We start from the raw sequence: 19,928 nt of genomic DNA on the forward strand, positions 1-19,928 counted from the left end.
CCCTCATTTCGTTAACAAACTATCACGCGACGACGTTTTGTGACACTGCAGAGAAACTACATGGAAGACTGGAAGACATGAATGTAGATATGTCCGATTTCACCAACAGCAAATGGATAAGTCAGCAGAAGCTGGCGTGCACCGCGCTAGGCATAGGCCCACTAGTTATGAAATCATTTCAATAACGTCTTTATGTACTATTTTATTTAGTAATTAGCCAGTTGGGAACCCTCGCCAAAGAACCACCTTCAGAGGGATACAGACCCATTATCCCTCACGTGCACCTGGCTCTGCTCTTGCTAAACCAGCAGACTTTGACTCGCACTGGTGTGCTGTGCTGCGGGTGTCAAATAGTTTTGGTTGCCGTTTGACGTCAGGTTCACTGATTTAACGATTTATTGATGGAGAACATTTGGAATTCTGGCAGAAACTGGCAGCTATTCATTAGGAATAACTGCCAGTGTGTGCGTATGTGTGTGTGTGTGTGTGTGTGTGTGTGTGTGTGTGTGTGTGCGCACGCACGCTGCCCTGGCTGCCAGTAGTGATGAAAACTTAAGTCTTTTGTGGAGCTGTTCCTTAACGGGTGACTCACTAGAACAATTAGTTCAGTTCTCTGAGTCTTCGTTTGTGTGATTGTGTTCGATTCAGCTAGAGTCAGGGGAGTCACTTTGGCTCCGAGTTGTGAATGGAATACTCACGAGAATTACTTATTCTGTCAAAGCGATTTATTATGGAAGAAGGCATAGTGTCGATGGATGGGTGAATGAACCAGCTTCAATCTGTTATACACGTTGGTGCTTCTCATCTCAACAGTACCGTGTACATTTCTCGTAAGAAAACCCAATTAAAATGTAATATATGTAATAATAATATTACCACACAATACCTTTAGTATGTATATTTATTTTTGATTTATATCAAAATAACCTAGTAACATTACAACATATTTACAATATATTGTACAAAAATATGAAACTGAAGTTGCCTTCCGCTCTTTTTTCAACAATGCTACTTGGAACAAGGAACATTAACATGGACTAGACTAGAAAAGGGTACATACGTCTTACTTTCATTTATTTCTGCTGATATCTCCACTCGGCAATATTCACATCAATATGGTATCGTTCTTACGGAAAATCAAGTATTTTTCTTTTGGGTGAGTTTTACAAAATAGCTATACACGTGTATGTACATTGCATGGAAAGTTTTTGGCTCTGAAAAACGATTGAAATAAACAAACCTTTACCAAAAATGATGTGGTTGTGAAAAGCTTGGCAGTTCCAGATCACCCTTCAAGGGAAGAGACAATACAACTAAACATCAGTCATGACATCATCACACCAGTAAAACACTGTCTCAAGGAATATAAGTGGAAAAATATCAAATGTATGATCTGTCACCTTAACCTAAATACTTCAGAACGCTTGATGACGTACAAATGTATTTTTTTTGACTCGTACGCCCCATTTAAAAAAAATAAAAATAAAAAAAACAAGATACTTAAAAAAACACAAGTAAATATAGAAGTTACAGCAGAGATTTAACCCATCAATCAATATAACACTTTTGACAGGAAATTCTTGAAATGTATACAATCCAATCCTGGCGAACACCAGACAACAAAGACAGTGTACTTGATTAAACCATACCCATAATTGTGGGTCAAATAAAAACAGACAAACAAACAAAAAAAAAAGACCAACATAAACCAAAAATTTGCGATGGCCCACAGCAGAAATAAGCCCCTTTTTTATGCCAGTTTCATTTCCAGTCATGCTTTAACATCAGAATGGATTATGACCTTTTATGACAAAAAAACAAGAAAATATATATATAAAAAAAAAAAATCCACTGCATTTCTTAAGTGCTCTCTCTCAAGCAATTTCAAACTTAATAAATGCACATTAACTCAACAAAAGCCATTTCTCTTCGTGAGAATCTGAACACTAATGAAAATAAGTGCACTTTTTTTTTCCCCCAATATGTATCTTCCTAAATACCAGAATCTCAAATAAAATGTTCCAACAGTCAGACTAAAATGGTGGAATTGGGGGGGGGGGGGGGGTGAAGCAGGGTGGGGGTCGGATGTTTGGTAGGGTGGGGGGTGTTTCTGGGTCGGAGAAGAAAGTGATCTCACTCCCCTTCTTCCTTGATGCGCTGCTGTTTGTTGCGGCGCGAATCAAGGTCGAAGGAGAAGTCGGACCACTCGTCGCGCGGCGGAAAAGAGATGGTCTGCCGCAATGTGAAACGCACGGCGTCGATGACACGCTCGCCCCGCGCCTCAGAGGAGCCCACGCTGACCGTGGATGCTCCACTGGCGGTCCGCAGTATGTGCGGCGGTGGTGAAAAGTCCATCGTCTGTCGGTGCTCCATGATGCCCTTCCAGATGATGTGCTGGAACTCTGCAGGGATCTTCAGCCTGGACAAGTCCTATGGACATCCCACAGGGCAGCATTAGTACTCGCAGGCACATACTCTTCCTTCCTGACCTCACCGAACGGCAGCTTTAGGAAGGGTTAGGTCTCACCTCCATGTTGTAGTTCTCGATCTGGTAGATGTTAGTTAGGCCCTGTGCTGTGAAGTAGTCCATGCAGCCTGCACAGCCCAGCCGTAAGAGGAAGCTGAAGGATGAGAATGGAGCTTAGACCCAATCTCAAAGTGGCCTTTACTGCATTTTTCAAAGGCTTTCAGGGGAATACCACCCGCTTCCCTGTTGTTCGCAACTTGTCATGTTATGGGTCACACACACCTGACCCATAGGACCGATTTGGCGTCGTGATTTTCGTTGTAAAAGACGTAGCATAGTGTCTGATCTACAGGGCTTCCGCAGGTTTCAGCAAGTTACATTTTAGGATTTTTAAGACCTTTTGAAGACCATACAGGAAAATAAATGTATGAAGGATTGGAGAAAATTGGAGTTCCACGGAGGCTGGTGGGGTGGGGTGGGGTGGGGTGGGGGATGGGATGGCAGCAGAAATTAAATTTTTCTAAGTTTCCATGAATGCAGCATCATGCACCCCCCCCCCCCGGATCTGGAGAATTCATACAAGTGACAGAAAGTGATGTGAAATAAGCAAAATTAGATGAAAGGCGAATTGCTTGCATCCCTGAACTTCATAATCCAATCAATTTTTTTGAGTTCTCAAAATCGTATTTAAAGCATTTTTAAGACATTTTAAGGGTTCAAATTTTGATTATTGGATTCTAGACTTTTTAAAGACCTGCGGAAACCCTGGATATAGCTCATTTGCCTGAATATCATCTTGAAGTTGCACTGTTTCGATTGGATTTGTGATTGGGGGCATGGCCAAATAGTACATTGGCGGCACGCCGCAGCCAAACTGATTGGGGTTCTATGGACCACGTGACAGATTGAGGGGGCATCGTTTTAGCCATTCTAACGCTGAAAATGGGTGGTATTCGCCTTCAATGACTTAAATGTGGATCTACGAAAGATTGAGAGCCACCCTTCCCCTCCCTCCCCCCCACCCCAAAAGGTGTGATTATGTACCTGGAGATGCTGCTGTCCATTGGGTATGGAGGAGGGGGGGTGCAATGGGAGGAAGGTATCATGGGAAGCTGGGGCTGCAATGCATGTGTGGGGCTCAGTGAACTCATGTCGGCGTTCATGGGGAGGTGTGTGCCCATCATGGGAGTCACTACAGAGACACAAGGAGCTACTGTGAGCATTTCATGTTCTAAGATGACGTCATATCAACAGAGACGAGAGAGGGGGAGGGGGGGAGGGGCCACGCAGTAATGTTGTTTTTTTTTTACAACATGACAGCTTAGTCATCAACAAGGAGGGAGAGCAGAATCTCACAGGGATCACTTTCCTTCGCAGAAGGAAGTGTCCCGTCAAGGCGCTGAGAGGTGCGCTGGTCCCTGCTGCCTGCCCAGACAGGCTGTCCCAGTACAGTGAACCCAGAGGGGACGGGAGGACGAGGACGAGTGGCGGGGATGGGGGTTGAGGGAAGAGACAAAGAGGCACACTTACTGTCAGTCAGGCCTCCAGACATGCTGGATGGGGTGAGGGTGTTGCGCTGCTGGGGATTCATGAGCTGGCTGACAGAGGGCAGCTTGTTCATTTTTCCATGAGTGGGAGAGCTGCAGCCGAAGGTAGGCTGAGAGGGCATGGAGGTTCTGCAGGGGGGACAGGAGGTTTCACGACATTATATTTAGTGTCTCTACACCCTGTTTGTGAGAACAGTGTAAAAACTGTGAAAAAATAGAAAGTGGAGAGTTGTTTCGCCACGGTTTTTACTCCTTGCTCTTCACACCGATGAGTTTGCATTCAGAACCGATAAGGACGTTGCAAGAGAAAAGGAAAAGAGACTTCAAGCAAAGAAAAAACGTTTATTCAGATCAGACAGAAAAGAAAAAGTGCAACGGACACAAAATGACTGACGATCTGTTTCAAACAGAATGGTCGCAGAGGTAACATGAACAGAACATGCTCTGCATATGACAGAACATACGCTTACATTTTTTTCCTCCCTCTTTAAAGACATTAAAAAAAGTTAAAAATACATCAGAAACAAAACTGTCCAGCAGTGACTTCATAAAACATGACCAGCATTAGCAAAGTTTTCTCCGTAATAAAGTCTTTCCCAACGAATCCCACAAAATAGCTCACATTTATTTTGAGTCCAGCTCCTTTGATAAGGCAAACACATACATACTTCTGTACTCATAGATATAGGAGCTCGGCCAGTCAAGTAACACAAAAAACAAAGACCGCAGCTTGGTTCCTGACCAAATTCAACTGTGACGAGAGTTGAGGAGGCCAACAGAAAGTTTTGATGCAGCAAAATGTACATCATGCCACCATAAAACTGAAGTTTACTTATATAAAAAGTGTCATTCAAAATAGGCAGATATGTATTTTTGCAACAAAAAAAAGGAACATAAATCAACAAAGAATTTTACATGCAAAGACATCATAGCCTTAATTCCAGCTCTTGAATTTTAAGGTGAATTTAGCTCAAAAAACAAGTAATCACAATGAGCATAAAGTGTGGAGGCACAAGCGTCGTCCAGTTTGTCGGCGCACAGGCTTCACCCTTTGCGCCAAAACTGAATGAGAGGAGTCCTATTTCAGCACCATCTTACAAATCTTTTCTTGTTAAACTTCTTGAGAACTTAGAGAAATACCCAAGTCCATCCCCAGTGCAGGATCGCAGTGATCCAAGAAACGGGGAGGAGGAGGGGGAGGGAGGGAGGGAGGGAGGGGGAGGATAAAAGGCTGAATATAAGAGAAGACGAAGGTCCGTGAAACTGGGAGAAAAGGAGGAATGTAGGAGCAGAAATTCAGGAGGAGCTGCAGCGTCGCCTCTGCTCTCCTGCCGGCTCCAGGAGCTGGCTGCCCAGCTGGGCCTTGAGCAGACTGCAGAGAGGAACCAGACAGAGAAGCACAGATGGAAGATGAGGGGAAGAGATAGTGAAAGGCTTGTAATCAGAAATCCTATCGGAAATGAAAAGGAAACTGTGAAAGAGAATCACTGAACTGCACTGTATTGTTCAGTCATATGCCACTTTGAAAAATAATCGGGACTTGAATCTTGAATCTTCACAAAAGACCGTTGGAAAGCCCTGCATTTGCTTTGGTGTCCAGGAGGTGGCACTATTTAACAAGAGCTCGCTTCATTTCACTCGGTTGAATGTGCGGAGATGTCAATTTATTGTCCTGCAGAAGTAAATAAAAGTATTTTTTGTGAACTTTTATTAATTACTCTGGGGGGAAATTAGTTCTCTGCATTAACCCATCCTGGTAACTGATGTACCTCTGAGCCTTAGGTGTCTTGCTCAAGGACACTTCAGAAGCCTGCCAGCCAGGGATTGAATTGGCAATCTTGTGATCACTAGGTGTGTAGGGATCAAAGATCAGCGATCTGTCAAGATCTCTACCTCCTGAGCTACTGCCCCAAAAAATGATGTTGGGGTGGGGGGTTGGCGTACTTCAAGTTAATAGGAACTTTTAGCTCGAAAAGCTGCGAGGAAACATTATGGATCTCGCAAAGGTAGATGAAGAGAAAAGGGGAAACAAAGCAGCATGCTCATGAAAGGAGTAAAGAACTACCTCCATTCTCCCATACTACCTTACAATGGCACTAAATGCACCAAACTGAGCCCAGTACCTAATGTATTAAATCATGTCTCGATATAATAAATCCAGCACATTTCTACAAAACAGCTGAACCTTTGGCTTCGGCGGTTGCAGTAACAGGAACAATTCACATAACTCCAGTAACAGTTCAGAAAATCAGATGAAGGAATCCACCCAATGGGAGGCTGCCTGCCAGGCTCTTAAATTTAACCTATAACATAACCAGTAATTATCATCATAGGGCCATCAAACTATCATTTTCCAACATCTACCCTCTCTCTGTATCCTATGCAGTATGGGCCTGGACAAGGGAAAAAAGCATGTGTGCCTCTGATTCAATTTTAATCACGCTCAAGCCAATGGCTGAAACCCAAACAGGGATTTTGTGACTTGTGCTGTTGTGCAAACCTGGCAAAGTACCCAAAGGCGTTACCATCAATCTCGGGAAGCTTGTCCTAAACAAAGTGTAGTCAGGTACATTTGTCACGATTCATCAGCCTTGGCTCATGTCCCATGAGAGAGAGAAGAAAAAAAAAGATGAAAAGCAAAAAAGGTTCTACATCTATGGAGTGTGGAGCAAATTCTGATTCCATGTTGTGCAACATCGGAGCTTAAAAAGAAGCTTATTTTTCCTTTTAGTTTCACTCAGTGGCAGATTTTAACAATTGCAACTCTTGAGAATAATTGTGCAATATTGTTTCATAATCTTCATGGCAAGATCGAGTTTGTCAGTGCCTAGCAAAATGAATAAGAATATATTTTTTAAGCAGGTTTATTGTAACAAGCTAAGTAAGTTGTCTTTCTCAACTTTCTGTATTTATTGTTCAAGATACATTCAGTTGAGTGTAGATCAGTTCGATTATAAAAAGAAAATAGAGTAGTGGTTGGACCATGTAATGTGGCAGACCTCTATATTGTGGTTGAGGACAGAAGGGAAATGCTGCATCAGAAGTATCGAGGTATACTGTACTCACTGTTTCTGAAGCAGATTCTGCTGCTGTTGTCTATAGGACTCGATGGTGTGCTGAGGCAGAAACTGCATGAGCTCTAGAGACTCCTTGATCTTCACCAATATCTCATAGATTTCTCTGCCTTTAATCTGAGGGGGTCAGAGAGAAATTGCAGACGGGTCAAGCGGGCGGGACGTCGGCTCGATCGGCGACGGGCCGTTGACATTTTCCCGTGATTTCACTCCCGGCGAAATTGATGGAAGATACTTACAGGCAAACAAAAAACCTCCTCGTCCGTGGATCTTCTTTTCTTGATGGAAGACATCTGGATGCCGTGGGAGACCTGGCGGTAGGCTGAGGGGACGACGTGAACATGGTCAGTTGTTTGTGGCCGCGTGGCAAACTTGGCCTCACCGAGTGCAGCATGGTAAGTAAGCGATAGGAAGTGGGAAATAAGAGGAAATAAGCGGAACGGGAAGGTGGTGGCATGCAGAGTCTGAGTCTTTGTGTTGGTGGATGCAGTGGTTGTGGGTAGGGATGCAACAGTACCATTTTTCTTTTAAATTGGGAACTAGTACTGTGTGCTCACTGAGTTCTGATATAAATATATCATATCTAATATATATAATATATATACAATATAATAATAATAATATATATCAATATATCTAATATATATAAATAAGATAAAGATAAACCTTTATTAGTGTAAATATAAAATAATAATAATAAATAATAATAATAATAATAATAATAATAATAATAATAATAATAATAATAATTATAATAATAATAATTATAACAATACTATTATTATTATATAAATACAATTTCAGTTACAATAATAGCAAGATGTGCTTTTGAAGACAGTGTATGTTCATTATTTATCATTGATTGGTTTATTCACTGCTTTATCCAAACGGATTCAGATGGGCCTCATCTGTTATAGTGGTTTATTTTTTGTATTTATGCTTTCTGCTTAAAACATAGAACAACGCAACTGGTTCATGCTCCTTTGGTACTGGTGCATGCCGACCTGAAGGGAGAGAGGCAGCTCAGTCCGTAGCCAGAAAGCCCTCCACCATCCCCCAGCGCTACTTACGGCGTTTCGTACCCTCACTGCTCTTTGTGACATCTGTTACTTGCTGCTTGCGGATGCTGTCCTCGTCGGCTTTGCGGTCGCGGCCAGGACACGCGCAAATCCGGGCCTCGAAGCAGCGGCGGCCGAGCACCTGACCACTGGGTGGAAACGGAAACACGTAGAACCGGGGTCAGAAGCAGTTTCGCAGCCGGTGAAGGCGTTCGAGGCTGCCAGGGAAGGTGAGCTGCTTTCTTACTCTCTGGTTTCCAGAGTGACGATTATGAGGATGGGGCGCCGGTTCATTCCGCCCACGCAGCTTGAGTTGCACATGAAGTTGTACAGAATCGTAGTGAATTCCGTGCCCACCTGAGAAGGCAAAATTACATTGACAGTTAGTGAACACAAGGCTACTCTGAGCTGTTTTATTTTGTTGGGTCTGTTCATGCGTTGGCTTCTATCCTCAATCAAACCCTTTTAAGCAAATCTTTGGGGCTTTGTCAATAGTTGGACGTTTTTTGTTTTTTTTCTTTTGTGATTACAATTCCACACAATGGATTTAATTCCCTCATCTTTAACAGCAAGGTTCTCTTGAGGAAAAGCGGGTGGTACCGTATACCCGGTAACAATTCACCAAGAACTGTCTGGTGAAAAAGAAATGGCATCAGATGATCCTCTCATATTTGTGTGTTTATCTGTGGAGACGGGCTCACCTGGGGAGGCTCATAGGGTACCAGGACGCTCTGGCGGCCTGTGATGGCGTCCTCCACGTACTGGGCGTGGCTGTTGCCCTCCACACGGATGAGATGGCTAGGCGGAGCGATTTGACCTAGAAAATGAGAAAACACCACGTCAAGATGGTCGAAAGCTGAAAAAAAAACGACAGCCAAAGCGTCAGTTGGCGTCGCCGCCAATCGTCCTTTTTAGAAATACCGACCGTCATTGAATTCACGGCTGAGCTCGTGGTTTGGACACCGCTTGACCACCTCTGTGACGTGCTCGGCTTTCTTGTAGACGGGCATGGCCCTGATGACCGCTCCCTGCGGCGGGTTGGTTAGGACTTTTATCTGGATTGGACAGGTCTTGGCAATTTGGCAGTAGAGTTTTTTCAGATCTGTGGAGTACTGGACAGTGAGAGGAAAAAAAAAAAAGGGAAAGGAAAAGAATCAGAATTCTATTTTTTGATCAGACACATAAACAGCTCAATAAATAGTATTTTAAGAAAAAAAAAAGGCGCTGAAGACGATCACAGTGCTTTAAAAAACAGGGCCAACTCGTAAAGGTTAAATATTTTAAAAGGATGGCGCTGATCCCTGCAACACCTGTTGCCCGCACTCTGCACTTCTGTTTTTTTTCCTGAAGCGTAAAGGGTTAAAGGCAGGACTGTGATTAACACACACACACACACACACACACACACACACACACACACACACACACACACACACACACGCACACAGTGTTTTGGACAACTTCAATGATGTTTTCGTGCTCTGCCTCTGGGACTCGCAAGGAGTGCCATAAAACGGACCCCTCCACAGGTAATTAAATTGGACCCGGCACTCCGCTTGGAGGTGTCTGATGGCGCACGCTCCCAATGTTATGAACAAAGGCTGCGGAACGGACTTGATGACAGTCGGTGAAAATCCAACAGTGATTTACAGCATCACTGTTTGCTAACACAGCGTGGCTCACCATCGGGTTCCTAACAACCGGAGTCATCGTTAACGAACGTAATGCTGTTGGAGAACCGCAGGCCCGACCAAAAGATTGAATCGTTTCTAACGGCGGCGTCTCCGAGCCATGGTAAACAAGGCGTTCACGCCGACGCGCCGTGCGCACAGGGGGGTTGCGGGGGGAATTTTCCTGTCAGTTTCATTTGCAAGGAAGTATTCCGCAAACATTGTGAAAAGCGCTCAGGGCTCTGTACCAGAACAATGCCGCATAAAATTCCAACCCCTCTCAGCTTTTTTTCCAAGGAAAGGAGCGCATCTCAGTACCTGCCTGTGTTGACTTTTAATATTACACAAGCCTGGCACGGACCACTCCTCTCCACTCCCCAGGCACAACCTTTCCTTTTTTTTTTTTTTTTATCAGGAGAGTCTCCAAACTCCAAACAATACCACCCCACCACCCCCCACATCCTCAGTCTATTTCTAATATTCTTACTTCCATGCAAAATGTGTTACAGTACTCTGGTACATTTCACTTGGGACCCACTTATAAAAAAAACAAGTTTATTATTAAACCAAAACTCTCAGCTACGTTCCTTTTCTCGAGTGACCTCATTATAAGATGCATATGTACGGGTTGCAGTTAAACCCACAGGGTACGGAGCGGCACGTCGCTGCGCACCACGGCGGCTGGAAAGTAAGGAAAGACGCGGTGAAGTGATAATACAAGGAAAGTCACAGTGTTTTTAATTTACCAGACACTCCAACGTACCACTGGCCCTCACTGAGTCAATATGTACGCACGCACCCATTCGGCTCTGGGACATGTACGTCGACAGGATGGCTGAGCCACTGCTTGGTTAAAAAAATCAAAGCAACTTTCCAAAAAGTCTCCCCGAAAAAAAAAAAAAAAAGAAAACACAAGATGAATGACTGTACTTGTCCCATCGCTTCCAACCTGATACCCCCTGTACGCCCCTGTCAATCTGCTAAATGAGGTGGGACTGGAGGGAGAGAAAGAGAGAAGGGGGGGGAGAGAGAGAGAGAGAGAGAGAGAGAGAGAGAGAGAGAGAGGGAGGCAGAAGAACAGACTAAAAGATGGAGAGGGAAGGTGTGAGAAGGCAGAAAAGGAAACCAAAAGAAGGATTAATAGAGAAAGAGGGTGGAAAATGAAGATGATATGAATAATGCTGAAATAATTAGAGGGCATGCCTTTCCTTTAGCTGAAGGCCAAAGCGGCACATTATAAGAAAATCAACAAGGGTGAAGGAGGGCAGAGGCACAACAAAACATGCGATGATATTCTTTTTTTTGAGTTTGCAATTAATGTTGACACACACACACACACACACACACACACACAGACACACACACAAACACACACACACACACACACACACACACACACACACACACACACACACACACACACACACACACACACACACACACACACACACACACACACACACACACACACACACACACACACACACACACGCACACACTTTATAGGGACCATCCCAGCCCTCCAGCTACAAACTTTGAGTGCACAAATATGTGCTTCTGGAACTGTTTGCTCAGCAGTGAGAGCGGGAGCCGCCGCCGAGCGCTGAAAGCGGCATGCGGCTAAAACTAACAGTGATCAGGGTGGAGGGCAGCCGGTTGACTGATGAGATTCAGTGGCTCACACAGGGCGCGGTGCTCAGGTGTTAACACGTAATTATGAGCTATTCATCGGTCACAATGTGAATTACACGGCGAGGGAATACAGCGCACAAAGCAGAACTGGTTAATCACATTCATTTGAAAGAAAAAACAGTTAAGTGTTTGCAACGACCGGGTAGCGTGACAGATCCTTCAAGCTGGCAGAGAAGGAGAAAGAAACAAACTCGATAAATCCCGTGAGACGGTTGAAATTATGTTTGATCACACCGACTATGGCACTGTAATCACCGCCCGGCCAGGAAAACAAGTTTGCCGTTAAAAATGTCGTGGAATAGGTCTTCTGTTGTGCAACGGAGGAGAGCTGTCTTTCCGCGCACGCACAGGGTTACATGCGCGCTTGGACTTTCTAACCTATAAGACACTTGGACGCGCCCGCTCGACATTTCCCTACAACGCAGGCTGGGACAGGCCCACAGCTGTAGCGTTCCTCTCTTCCTGACAGGCGCTGCGGGCGCATGCACGACTCAAGTCCTGACAAACATCGGGCCTTAAACAAGCACTGTTTGGCGCCTCTGGTCTTGTCTTCTTCATTCCTGACATGTCATATCTTGCCTAAAGCCTCTTTTCGAACCTGTTTTAATTCAACAATAATGTGGAGGAGTTTTTCCCCCCTCTCCCCTTTCTCTGTGGGAGAGGAAAAACACCTGGAACAGAGGTGGAGGAGGGATAGAGAAGAATATAGGCTGAGATTTACAACCGATGTGTCTGCGAGGCGTGACACCATCGTACCTTTTCCCACAAATGGGGATGAGATATGAACGTTACATGTTGGTAATCAGCAGCGGTGTTACAGTGCCACTGGATGACACCTGTAAAACAGACTTTTGCATGCTAGTTTTACATCATTTGTAAGTTGTACTTTGACTTAGATAGATATATTTAGAAATGAGTTTGTAACTGAAATGGTGTACTACAAATTACATGTGCGCAGTGTACTGTAATGTGCGAGTAAAAAGAACGACGGCGCCTCGGACATACTGTACTACATCGCCATATGGCCTCGCCTTTCAGAACGCTGTGGGTTAATCATGACACTGCATAGAAACGTTTACTGTCCTGCCCTCACAATACATTGTAGTGTTGGTGTTTGCATGCTATGATATTTCACCGCAAGTATTATGTCATTCTGCTACCTTTCGCGTATTTTATGATGCATACTACTTCGCGTAATAAACCATATATTAATATGGCGTAATATTCATCTTTGGGTTAAGGAGATGGAATTACATTTTTGAAGTGTTTGCTTTTCTTTGGGAAGGGATAATGTTTTCTTTGAATTCTGTAATTAACTTTAAGGAAAAGAGCCTTTTCACTTCCACTGCAATTACCAAGCCGTACTTGTCACTTAGTCTTTTAATGATTAAAGTTAAGCTCATCTAACTACCGTCATCATTTTTTCCATTTTTGTCCCTGCTCTGATTATTCACGGATATGAACAACTAGGTTTTTTTCCGCCTCCATGATATTGCTTTGTTAAGATGAAAAAGCGTCAAAAGGTGTCAAAGAATGGGCTTTTCCCGACCCATTATTGGGAAATCATATCCCTATCATAAAAAAATCTCTTAAAAAAAAAAAAAAAAAAAAAGCCTCTTCTCTTTTTTTCCCCAGCTGTAGGTTTTAAGGCTTGTGTCTCTGATGGGCGAGTCGCGACAAGCTTCTTGACACAAACAAGTCTCAGCCCCATCTTGTGAGGCGTGGGACGGCCCGCAGATGTTCCCGGGGCAAGCTGCGTCTTGCTTCCTTTCGCTGTAACACTCTTGTCTTTGAGCTTTTCAAGCACCCCCCCCCCCCACCCCACCCCCCACCCCACCCCCCTTCCCTCCTCCGGCGCAATGTGAGATGCAGCCATCGAGCTTAACTCTCTCGAAAAGACAGAGCTCACTCCAAGAGCACAGGGTTCAGGAAAGAGGCACACGGTATTTACACAAGTATTATCTACATGCCCTCAATCCATTACTGTAATCCCCCCCCGGCTCTAAAGCGCCCCGGTGATGGTCCGAACCAAGGCATTCCTCTCCTTTGAGCTCTGTGCTGCGGCGGTTAATGCACAAGGCAAACACATCCACTCTTCAGCCTCACAATAGTAGCATCAGTAGCCGACAATGGTTGCCTCCTATGAGACACGCCATTAATTTGGCAAAGCAAAGAACAAAACCGAGCAGCCAATCGGGACTCCATTCACCTGCCCTCGCTAAATAGTAACCGGTTGTATCGTGAAACCGTTCACTGGCGCAGTTGAATGAGAGACGGTGGGTGGGTGCGATTCCGGGAAGGTTTGACGCGTCGGACTTGACTGTGTGTCACAGGCGGTTGTGACAGGAAGAGGTTAAGGCGTGGGTTCGGGATTAGGTGTGTCTCCGTAAGAACAGTCATCAAACAGCACGGTACGCAGCTCTCTAATTCCCGTGGAATATCCCACAGGCCTTCAAAAGGGAGGCCTTAGCCGGTCTAAGCTGCAGTGGTGACATCTTTGGTGGCTCCCTGCCATCAGCTTAATGGGTCCAGCGATGGAGCTATTCTGCTGAGATTATGGGATCTTTCCAGGAAGATCCCCACAGATCAGATGTTGTACTTTGAGCTGGAAATCAACACTATGATCTCACTTTTGGCCAATTAAACTGGCTACAGTAGAGATCATAAGCCTAATTGATTGTATTAAAACATTTCAAAAACATTCTAAAAAAATGTCCTATTTAACAGATGTCCTAAAATGTGAATTGTCATTTATGAGATGGCAAAGATGAGCTCTAAAGCAAGCACATATTTTTCCAGCGTGTAGGATTATTTCTTAATTTCACACAGGAAAGTAATAACTTGCAGATTTGGTATAAATAATAAATAATATTCATTATTTATATACAATATTATTTATATAATACATACGATTTTTTATGATTAACAGCTGTTCTGCATTGTCTAATGAAGTAGCAATATGTGATTTAAATTTTAGAATTTCAATTTTGCAATAACACAGAAAGCATTAAAATGGCCATTTCTACAGTTTTACTTTTTAGACATATAAAAGAAAAATACTTCTGTTAGAGGGTTTTGACAACGTTTTTTTTGTTTACTCAGCAAAAACAAAAAAGTAGACATCCATAATTGTCCTCCCGATGTCAGACCAATCAAACCGGTCTTGCATCATGTGTAAAGAATCTGCAAAACAAGTCTCCAACCATATGCAGATAATGGGCTGTGTCCTCAGCCAGAGTTTAGCCCAAGACGCGGGGCGTGCCTCTTACACCCCACACTCTTGCCTCTAAACCAATGCACATTACACAGAGACTTTTGTTTGTGGAGTGTGCACATGAGACGGATGAGCAAGGCAGTGTGGGAATTGGCTAAATGTCACAATCCCACACTTGGTAAGGCCAATGAACGTGATAAGATGCTCCCCGAGTTCCACCTATTTACTTAGAGGCGCACGCCATCGTCGTTAATATTTGTGCAATAAGCCGACAGGTTTTTCAACACTCCCGTCGCCCAAATTCTGGACAAGAGACTTGAACTGTTTGTAATTGTAAATAAATCGACTACTGTGCCTACTATGATGTAGTAGCTAATCACCCGCCATGTGCAAATCCACAACAACTCTACTTGGAGGTCCAATTTGTGCAAGAGTCTGTGCAATCTGGCGCCAGGCAAGGATGAGCATGCTTTTCATTTGTCATTAAAAACACAAAAGCATCATCGTTTGCATCTCTGTCTGCGTAGCACGGCAGAGACATGTAAACAAAGTAAGCAGGTGGGGCTCTGATGCAACAGCTGTCCTTTAGCGGAGTCACTTATAATGACAGAGCAAGACGGGTTGGGTGCGTTGTCTTGCGGAGCCGTCACATGGTGACATCTAGCTGCAAAGGCCATCACCACACCTGGACTAACTGCTAAGCCTGTTTACCTCTGTGATCAACAATGCACCCTTGAACTCTGTCCAGGTCGTGAATAAACCAAGTTTAGAGGACAGTGGCGCTGAGCATGTGGTTGAAGAGAACTACATGAGCCGGATATTTTGGTGATTATGGCAGTGAAACTCAACCATTTTCACGTCAAGGACCATGACTTTGAAATGGACGTAGGCCACAGAATTTGTGTCTCAGAATCATGATCAATTCCCATCTCAATGACCAGAATTGGGAATTGAGTCCAGTGCTGTGCTCACAAATGTTCCATGCTTTATTTTTTGGTGCTCAATATTAGCCGATACCTAAGAATGAGAACGCTGGGCAAAAAAATTGCATTGTTTTTCATTGTTAAAAAAGTGTCCTGTATATATTTTTTTGTGCTCATGCAGTGAGATTGTGTTCAATAAGTGTATCTTCCTTCAGCAAGAGCTTCAAAAAGAAAAGCCTGTGCTTTTGGCATCATAAGGTAAAGCTTCAAATCTCCAGTAACATTGGTCTTTGCCAGACGTGCTCGTCCAACTGAGGACGTTCAGATGGCATAGACCCAAATGTGCCGGGAGCAAAGATTGTGTGGATAAAAGGTTTGATGGTTATTAGATTGATCTCCTTTCTTCTTCAGCCTGGCAAAATATTTGATCATGTGACCATGATTTTTTTAATTTTATTTTTATTTTTTGAAATGGGATCAAACGTATAATATAATTCAGAAAGAACACAGTGATCTTCTATGCAATTTGATCTACTTAGAGAACAGCTTTTGTTGAATGATGCCTGTCTGATTGTCCTAGAAGTGGCATGGACTCCAGGTTAGAACCGCATTTGTGTACAGTTAATTTTCAAGGGCTAGTTTTATCCCAGTTCCAGAATGATGATGAAGGGGCAATACGATGAGTTCTAGAAAGAAACTCAGCAGACATTATCTTCACTGTGCTCAATCTGTATCAATTGCCCTAGAGCAATGACCTGCTGCTGAAGCTATATCAAAAGTCATATTTCTGATGACTTATGACTTACTTATGGAAATGATCCAACCAGGATCTAAAGACTTTATTAATTAAAATTCAAAGCGAGGCGGGTGTGACTTACTGTCCAGGTGGCTGACTTGGCTGTGCTGGACTGCTGGAACGACACGTCGAAGGTGTGCGGCCCGGCATAGTCAGTGTTGGATGGGATGGCGGGCGAGGGGGAGAGGGCATCGAAGGTGGAGCTGGGCTGGGCGTAGGGTGACGGGGCGGTCACGTTCTGTGCATGGTCATTGTTGTAGGGGCTGGTGGAAGTGGAACCTCCATTTTGGATGTTCTGGTCCATGCTGTTCAGGAGCCCCAGGTTTGTATACTGCGACTGGAGAGAAAATGGAAGGGATGGGGGGAATGAGGGAAGGAATGTCTTGACTCACTGCAGGAGAATGTTGCTCTAGCCGATGACACAAAACACTTTAAAATGAAAAAAAAGGTACCCATAACAGAAACATAAAATAAATACACTTTCCTTTTAAAACTGGAATTGATGAGTATCGCGAACAACGTTATTCCACAATATCATGATCTAACCAGACATATCAAAAAATACATATAAATGCAAAAAAAAAAAAGAATATAATCGCTTGCCTTGAATTAAGTAACTGGGAAGAAGCATTAGGGAATTAGACCTAGATGTGTTGTTCTTTGTTAAGTGTCCTTGGGTTTAATAAACTGAAGTTAATATTATTATAACAATAACAATATTTTTTATTCATTATTTGTTACAAAAGCATGATGACTATTTGAAGCCAGTTCACCTTCAGCTTTAATAGGCATGGCAGCTAAGCAGTCAGGTTACCAGGTGATAAGGGATACAAAGGTACTGACTGAAATGTCCCTTGCTCCATCTTGGAATTAAATGACTGTGCGCGAAGCAGGCCTTTCTGACATGTACAAATGATGATGTGCTTTAGCATAATGTTCCCATAACCAAAACTATGTAAATGGAATGATCTGACTTTGAATAGGATGCAGAATAAGCTTGAGTCTTAACCAAACTCCTTCCTGCTCACTTGGCTCGCCATTCATTCCATTCCAATCCATTTATAAATGGCACATTCCTGGACTAGGTGCCATGACTCTCACTCTTTGGACAGCCATTAATCTTTCCGGGGCCTCTTGTTTATTTTAGGCCTGGCAGACCACAGCTGTCCAGCTCACACCCACTGTGCTACCAGGTGTTAGTGGTGTGCAGAGTGACCATCAAAAATACACCAGCGTGTAGATAGGAGGCTGTGTACGCATTATTGAAGTTGGCAAAATGTGAGACACTAATGCAATGTGAGACACTCACATACACAAAACACCTACGGACACTGACGCACACACGCACACACGGATACAAATCACCTGTGAAGTAATTCAAGTTAACCTCAGCTTTACTCCTGCAATAGCACAACGGGGAAGCTGCCCATTTGGTGTTGCCATTGCATAAAGGTCACCGTGTGTGCGGCTTGAGTCCGCTTAGCTCTTGGAAACAATGGGACTTCGGAACAACATGGTGGGGATGCAGGTGTCGAGAGAAGTGTTTGGTTAAACACACACACACACACACACACGTGTGTGTGTGTGTGTGTGTGTGTGTGTGAGTGTGTGCGCGTAACTCCACTGTGGCTTAGACCCTCGAGGTTTTTGTAGAAAGAGGCTTTCCCAGACACACGCTCCTATACAATGGGCTAATTACATTGTAGCCTGAAAGAGGTTTATGCCGGACAGGCTATCGTGTTGTCCCCTGCGTCTGATCTCTGGGGGCCTCTCGGCACCGAAGGAGGCAGAGATAAAAGCAACAGATTAATCTGGGAGGAATGAAACCCCAATATTCAATTTGGTCAGGTTTGCCAAAAAAAATAGATAAAAGATTTGGAATAGACAACAGGGCAAAAAAAAACCGTTTCCCATTTCACAATAAAGTGGCCCGTTTCCTGTTCCCGAATGTGTTGAGTCAGAGTTAGTGATATCACCGTCTCAAGGGCTGTGGCGTAACGTGGGGCAGATGCATCGATGCGCCTGAGCCAATCCGAGAGGAGCTGACCTGCCTCCCTCTCTTGTCCCTGCAGCTTGGGAGAGGGACGTGACAGGCACTGATTATCAATGTCATTTGTTATAATGAGAAGGCTGACGCTGGACAGGGATCACAAAATCTGACGTACAAATTAACCTGTAACTGCAGCCGTACAGAAAAGTCTCACCTCCAAAACTTGTCACCTCTGAAAGTTTAATGGACTGGAAGTAACATTTTCAAAGGTTTGAGCGGGTGAGACTCTGAAATCTCTCAGTTTCCTTTAATCAGATCTTATTCCACTGTAATCTGTATTACAGCCATTTAATAAGCACTTTAGCCGGTCTTAAAAATTCCTGCTGTGTATAGTTGACTCTGGGCGCTCTGGTCTGCGGGACATCAAGCAGCTACACGGCACAACAGTAAATCAACAGCCTTCACGTCCTCGACAGCCTTTAATAAAGTTGGTGAAAGGTTCTCGAAGTCTGTCTGAGGCCTCGGAGCATTTCTTTGTCTGAAACACATGCTGGAGTAAGCGTTTCAGTCTGATTGGAAAGTGACACTGTTGACCTTCAGAGTGATAGCTTGTTGATTCCAATGAAGGAATCCCAACCACGCAGAACACATATCATGGATATTTGACATACAAACAGCAGGCCTTATTTAAAACGGAATATTAGTGCTGCCATAGTAACCATTCCATCATTGTTGGAAAGGCCAATTGGCACGCTGTAGTCCTAATGCATTGTGCTTTTAAGCATTTGGGAGACGTCTTTAACACAAGTTACTAAACGAAAGTGATTGCGTTCAAAACTATATTCTCCAACTTTAAATAGCTCTTATTAAAAGATTGAATCGCAATCACCGCGGAGTCGGATGCAACGTCTGACTCTAGAAGATTATAGTGGAACAAATGCAATTGCCTCCTCCTTTTTTATCCATCAAGGCAGATCTTTGAACCGCCAATATAAGACAGGAACCAGAGCAGACCCGGCCTGAGGGGGAGAATAGCTTCCATTCCAGGCTCTCTAGTGACCTGCTCTGTGTACCCTGGGCGGCACAGAAAAGCGTCTGGGGGGGGGGGGTGGGGTTGGTGGGATGGGGTTGGGAGTGATGAGTGACCACAGGGAAGGGATGCATTAACAGCTCTGCAAAGGGGGTTTGGGGTTGGGGCGGGGCTGGGCGGGGGGGCTATCTCCACCTCATACCTGCTGGGGAGGGCAGAGCAGGTGATTGTATCTATATCAACACAGCATTAAAGCAATTACGATGTGGGACTAAACAGCAGCGCCTGGGCCCGCCACATTCTAATGACCATGGCGGCTCCCAGGAGACTGGGGGTCGGGGGAACCCGATACCTCCGACACTGGGAGGAGTGAGGTGGACGGCACTTAAAGACCCCCTCCGCTCGACAACTTGAAAGACAGTGACCTGACACACCTGCTATCTGCAACCTGCAATCTGAGAATGCAT

The 19,928-nt window shown here is 44.2% G+C and overlaps 1 protein-coding gene across 6 annotated transcripts in view; it reads right to left on the bottom strand.

The window, feature by feature from the left end:
- Window positions 1-883: 883 nt before the first annotated feature.
- tp63 (tumor protein p63) overlaps window positions 884-19,928 on the bottom strand; it is a 33,737-nt gene continuing 14,692 nt past the window's right edge. For 2 of the 6 annotated variants that reach the window (XM_080009578.1, XM_080009581.1), the window contains 11 exons: window positions 16,524-16,778; window positions 9,072-9,258; window positions 8,848-8,963; window positions 8,394-8,503; window positions 8,171-8,295; window positions 7,328-7,410; window positions 7,081-7,205; window positions 3,998-4,143; window positions 3,512-3,659; window positions 2,528-2,621; window positions 884-2,430 (listed from right to left, as the gene is read on the bottom strand). In XM_080009578.1, coding sequence (XP_079865704.1) covers window positions 2,134-2,430; window positions 2,528-2,621; window positions 3,512-3,659; window positions 3,998-4,143; window positions 7,081-7,205; window positions 7,328-7,410; window positions 8,171-8,295; window positions 8,394-8,503; window positions 8,848-8,963; window positions 9,072-9,258; window positions 16,524-16,778 — 1,686 coding nt within the window. In that variant the 3' untranslated portion in view covers window positions 884-2,133. Of the gene's footprint in view, window positions 2,431-2,527; window positions 2,622-3,511; window positions 3,660-3,997; window positions 4,144-5,113; window positions 5,387-7,080; window positions 7,206-7,327; window positions 7,411-8,158; window positions 8,296-8,393; window positions 8,504-8,847; window positions 8,964-9,071; window positions 9,259-16,523; window positions 16,779-19,928 lie in introns of those variants that run through there. The other 4 variants (XM_080009577.1, XM_080009580.1, XM_080009579.1 and 1 more) reach the window with 3 other exon arrangements.

This window comes from Zeus faber (assembly GCF_960531495.2).
Source record: "Zeus faber genome assembly, chromosome: 1".
In the NCBI taxonomy this organism is placed as follows: Eukaryota; Metazoa; Chordata; class Actinopteri; order Zeiformes; family Zeidae; genus Zeus; species Zeus faber.